The following is a 5,542-nucleotide window of genomic DNA, read 5'->3' as shown; positions in this document are numbered from 1 at the left end:
TACAGAGGTGGAGGAAGAGGGGGTCGGGTGCTGCGGTCCCGCCCTTCCCCACCCGGTCCTGGCTTAGTCACTGGCCAGGTCCCCGGTTCAGGAAGGACATGGAATTCCAGCCTGGGTCGGCACTAGGGAGCCCCCGTTTCTGTGTCACCCCCCAAAGACTCCAACAGCGCCCCCTGGCAGCTCCCTCGCCAGATTTCTGAAACCATCAGAGAGGTTTTATTCTGGGGGGCCCACGGTGGGACGCAAGGGCCTGGCTCACACCTGCTTGCGCGCTCTCTCGCGCTCTCTCTCTCTCTCTCTCTCTCTCCCCTCTACCCTACCCCACCCCAAGGCCCAGGAGGCGCGAACGGCTCCCTTCTCCGCAGACGCCGCTGACGATCACGCGTGTGCGTGACTCTCCCCCGCGTCCCCCACTCACCCCGGCCCTGCCCTGCCCCCGCTCTGACCCGGCCATCACCATGGCGACCTCCAAGGCTCCAGCGGTGCCTGGAGAAGAGGAGACCACCATCCTCATGGCCAAGGAAGAGCTGGAGGCCCTGAGGACGGCCTTCGAGTCGGGCGACATCCCGCAGGCCGCCTCCCGCCTGCGCGAGCTGCTGGCTTCCTCGGAGAGCACGCGCCTGGAGGTGGGCGTCACGGGCGAGTCCGGCGCGGGCAAATCTTCGCTCATCAACGCCCTGCGCGGCGTGGGCGCCGAGGACCCGGGCGCGGCGCTCACGGGCGTGGTGGAGACCACGCTGCAGCCGTCGCCGTATCCACACCCGCAGTTCCCAGACGTGACCCTATGGGACCTGCCTGGGGCCGGCTCTCCAGGCTGTCCAGCCGACAAGTACCTGAAGCAGGTGGATTTCAGCCGCTACGATTTCTTCCTGCTGGTATCGCCCCGTCGCTGCGGGGCGGTGGAGACGCGCCTGGCCTCCGAGATCCTGCGCCAAGGGAAGAAGTTCTACTTCGTGCGCACCAAGGTGGACGAGGACCTGGCCGCCACGCGCACGCAGCGGCCCTCGGGCTTCAGCGAGGTGGCTGTGCTGCAGGAGATCCGTGAGCATTGCGCCGAGCGCCTGCGCGCCTCGGGCGTCGGCGACCCCCGCATCTTCCTCGTGTCCAACTTGTCGCCCACGCGCTACGACTTCCCGCTGCTCGTTACCACCTGGGAGCATGACCTGCCAGCCCACCGGCGCCATGCAGGCTTGCTTTCGCTGCCGGACATTTCACTGGAAGCCCTGCAGAAGAAGAAGGACATGTTGCAGGAGCAGGTACTCAAGACCGCCCTGGTGTCCGGCGTCATCCAGGCGCTGCCCGTCCCCGGGCTGGCAGCCGCCTACGACGATGCGCTGTTGGTGCGCTCCCTGCGTGGCTACCACCGCAGCTTCGGCCTGGACGACGATTCACTGGCCAAGCTGGCCGAACAGGTGGGCAAGCAGGCCGGCGACCTGCGCTCGGTCATCCGCTCCCCGCTGGCCAACGAGGTCTCCCCCGAGACGGTGCTGCGGCTCTACGCGCAGTCGTCGGACGGCGCCATGCGCGTGGCCCGAGCCTTCGAGAAAGGTATCCCCGTGTTCGGCACGCTGGTGGCGGGTGGCATCAGCTTCGGCACCGTCTACACCATGCTCCAGGGCTGCCTCAACGAGTTGGCCGAGGACGCCCAGCGGGTGCGCATCAAGGCCCTGGAGGAGGACGAGCCGCAGGCCGAGGTCAGCCTGGAGGCGGCGGGCGACGGCGGCGTGGAGAAGCGGACCTCCGTGGAGAGCGGCGGCTGCTGCGATGAGGCCCCGCTGTCCACCCGCCGGAAGCTCGGTCTCCTGCTCAAATACGTCCTGGAAAGCTGGAAGAAGCGCGACTTGACGGAAGACAAGTAGAGGCGCGGCCCTGCCCCCTGCCCTGCCCATAAACCGCGGCTCCCCGGGAGCGAACGCACACACAAAAAAAGAGGTGGCAGTGGTGCAGACCCGAGGTGCGCTTCCTGGGCCCAGGTGGGGGCGCCGGGGTCGGAGGGGAAAAAGGGGCTTTGGCCTTGGGGAGAAGGGTCCAACATTCCTTGGGGAGGTTGTGTGTGTGTGTGTCCCTTGTCCTTAGGGCCAGTTGTGTGGCACGAGAAGGTGGCTGCACCTCACTCGGGAGCCCCCAGCTAGCCTCTGGGTGGTTGAGTGATGGCAGGGTTTTACTCTCGCGTTTCCCCTTCGTGAGAGCCTGGAAGTTCCTCCAGAGAGGCGGCTGGGGCCTGGGATCTGCCTGGTGGGACCCTGTGACCACCCGGTTAAACAGGGTGGGGACAGCAGGCCTCTTGGCCAGGCAGGGGTGGCAGGAGTGAGTTGAGGGGACTAGATGGCCTTAGGGCTGGGCTGGCAGCATGAGACGGCAGGCGGGGTGGGGGGAGGGGAGGGCATTTACAGCTCTGGGGGAGGGGAGAGGCTGGGGTACCACCACGGCTTACCCCTGGCCAGGACCCAAGGTTGCCTACAGGAAGTCAAGTGGAGTCTGTGTTGGGGTTGGGTGTGCACAACTGTGAGATCCTGGGGGGGCCCTGTGACCGTGGCCGCGGCTCTAAGGCTGGGAGCTGTGGGCTGAACTGTGGGCTGGTCAGAGGCGTGTGTGTGTGTCTGGTCAGGTGTGTGTGTGTATGGCTGGTGAGGTGTGTGTGTGTGTGTGTGTGTGTGTGTGTGGCTGGTGAGGTGTGTGTGTGTGTGTGTGTGTGTGTGTGTGTGGCTGGTCAGGTGTGTGTGTGTGTGTGTGTGTGTGTGTGTGTGTGTGTGTGTGTGGCTAGTCAGGTGTGTGGTGTGTGTGTGTGTGTCTGGTCAGGTGTGTGTGTGTGTGTCTGGTCAGGTGTGTGTGTCTGGTCAGGTGTGTGTGTGTGTGTCTGGTCAGGTGCATGTGTGTCTGTGTGTCTGGTCAGGTGTGTGTGTGTGTGTGTCTGGTCAGGTGTGTGTGTGTGGCTGGTCGGGTGTGTGTGTGTGGTCAGGTGTGTGTGTCTGGTCAGGGGTGTGTGTGTGTGTCTGGTCAGGTGTGTGTGTGTGTGTGTGTATGTGGCTAGTCAGGTGTGTGTGTGTCTGGTCAGGTGTGTGTGTGTGTGTCTGGTCAGGTGTGTGTGTCTGGTCAGGTGTGTGTGTGTGTGTGTCTGGTCAGGCATGTGTGTGAGCACTTGGATCTTGTAGGATGGCAGCTAGGGATGGGGGTGCATTCTAAGAGGGAAGGTGACTGAGTCAGGCAGGGTGACAGGCTGCAGACAATGCGCTGGTCAAGGGGACGGTGTCCAGCCTGTGTCCCGGGGACAGTGGCCTCTGTGGCACTGCCCAGGTGCTTGCTGTGTGTCGGGCTCTGGAGGGAGGAGGCTGCCCCTTGGACCTGTGCCAAACCAAACTCTGACCTGTGGAGGCAAGCCTGTTTTGAAGATTCAAGACTCCAAGGGGGGGGGGGTGTGGCTGACAAGTGCTGCTCCAGGGCTTGGCTCAAGGGCATGGTGGGGGCTGTGGGGAAGCAGGTGGGGAGTGCCCAGTTGAAGCTTAAAGATTGGGGGAAAGTTGGGGTGCAGAACTGGCTGCAGCGGTGCTGGGAGCCAGGGCACCCACTGCCTGTATGGTGAGTATTGGAGCTACTGGAGGCCGAGCCTGGAGCTGAAGCATCACTGACCCTGAGAGATTGGGCGGAGGGCCAGATGGATTAAACAGAGAAGTAGGGTGGGAGAGTTGTGGCACAGTGGAGTAAGCTGCTGCTTGGGACACCTTCATTCCCTATTGGAGCACCGGTTCAAGTCCTGACTCCAGAGGATCCAGCTCTCTGCATTAGCACACGGGACGGCAATGGGTCCCTGACACTCCCACAGGAGACCCGGACAGAGTTCCAGATCTGGGGAGTGAACCAGCAGATAAAGATCTTTCTCTCTGTGTCCATCACTCCACTTTTCAAATAAATTACAAATAAACAGAGTGGTGACTTCTCAGACTGGGCTCTGGGCAGCAGGAAGTGGTTAGGGTGAGGTGGGAGTTCAGATCCCTTGGCTCAAGAGCTTGGCTGGACAGGGCTGGAACGCATGGCCAGAGACCAAAACAGGGTACAGTGGGCTCACCTCATTGGACCTGGGCCTCCCTTTGGAGACCCCCATGGTGCCTGGCTGGGGTCTCGTGTGTGTATGTGTAGGGGAAAGTGGCACCTCCTGCTGATCTCGGTGTGTCTCCCGTGGGGCTGAAGAGGAGGGCTAGGGCGCAGGGTCCCCATCTTGGGGAAAACCTGCAAGGTTCGTGAAGGTCCTGGGTGGGTGGCAGAGGGGAACTGGGGTACAAAGAGTTGGTCTTGGCCCCCCGGGGAGGGGCTCACATCTACTCCCTGCAGATCTCAGGCCCCACTGGGGAATGGGGAAGGTCTGAGCTACCCTGACTCGACAACAGAACTGGAGCCCCTCTCCCTGGAGGTCTCCCACAGGCTCAGCCAGATCCGTGGGCTCACAGGTCCCCTGTGCACCAAGGGGGTGGGCATCAGACCGTCCGGGGTGAGGGCCAGTCCACCCGAGCTAGTCTTTTCTCTCCGCCCTGCTCACCCCTGTGGCTCCTCAGACAGAGCTGCCCAGCCTGCCGTTCCAGGTCCTTCCCAAGCTGGCCTCTGCCTGTGCCCACTTTGGGAAGACCATGAAACAGCAGAGGTAGGCAGAGGTAGGCAGAGCTGGCTGTGCATCTCACAGGTGACAGAAGGAGCCCTGTTGCCCTGCCCAGCTCCTTCAGAGAAGGGCAGCAAAGATGGCGGCAGGGACCAAGCCGGCCTAGTACTACCTACCCAAGCTCTGGTACAGCAGGGACCAGGTGTTCCTGCTCGGGGCCTGCAGACACCAAGGCCGAGGTGGGAAGGGGCCTGCCCTGGCATATGCCTGCTATGGCTATTGTGCCAACAGAAGCACTCAGGAGGCACAAGGCAAGCCAAGGCGGGCACAGCTGCCACAGACACCACCCATCTTCCTCCAGGCCCTGGACTGCAGCATGCAGAGGTGGCATGGTATTGAGAGCCCTTGGGTGGGCACACGGGGGGTGGGGAGTATCTGCAGAGCGAAGTATCTGAGACAAAACCACGCAGGCAGGAAGACAGGCCACGGAAGAGGTGAGCTGCTGGCAAAGGTCCCATGGCCGATGGTGGGAAGGAGGCACATTGTGTCAGGAGGTCATGGTTGTGCCCAAACTTGGGTTCTTCTCCCATCTTAACCTTTGAGGGACCCTGCACCCCCAAAAGTGTTAACCTCTCAAAGGAGCACCACTCTGGGAACCAGGCTTTTAGCAGATGGGCTGGCTTTGGGGACATTCGGCATTCCAACCACTGTGGGCAGCACTAGGGTACTCGGCATGCCACAGGCCCACACTGCACCCACGGGAAGACCTGTGGATACCAGGGCCAGGTTCAACAAGCTGACTTCTGCCACCCCCTCCCCTCCAAGGGGCTGGGAGATCAAGACCTCAACTGCATGGGGATGGCGGGAATGACAAGGGGCCTCGTGGGGCACCTGCAGGAGTGGCCTAAGTGCCTCAACTTTGCCTTCTGCACTTCAGAACCACAGCTCATGGCA

General features: G+C 62.4%; 1 protein-coding gene across 1 annotated transcript; it reads left to right on the top strand.

Moving 5' to 3' along the window:
• Positions 1–344: 344 nt before the first annotated feature.
• On the top strand, positions 345–1,859 carry IRGC (immunity related GTPase cinema). The gene has a single exon (XM_040976199.1). It carries the CDS (start codon positions 459–461, stop codon positions 1,857–1,859), a length of 1,401 nt encoding a protein of 466 aa, XP_040832133.1. The 5' UTR covers positions 345–458.
• The last annotated feature ends 3,683 nt before the right edge of the window (positions 1,860–5,542 follow it).

This window comes from Ochotona curzoniae, unplaced genomic scaffold, assembly GCF_017591425.1.
Source record: "Ochotona curzoniae isolate NIBS_2020 unplaced genomic scaffold, NIBS_Ocur_1.0 contig_2699, whole genome shotgun sequence".
In the NCBI taxonomy this organism is placed as follows: domain Eukaryota; kingdom Metazoa; phylum Chordata; class Mammalia; order Lagomorpha; family Ochotonidae; genus Ochotona; species Ochotona curzoniae.
The sequence above is the reverse complement of the archived record's forward strand: the minus strand, read 5'-3'. Positions and strand labels throughout refer to the sequence as shown.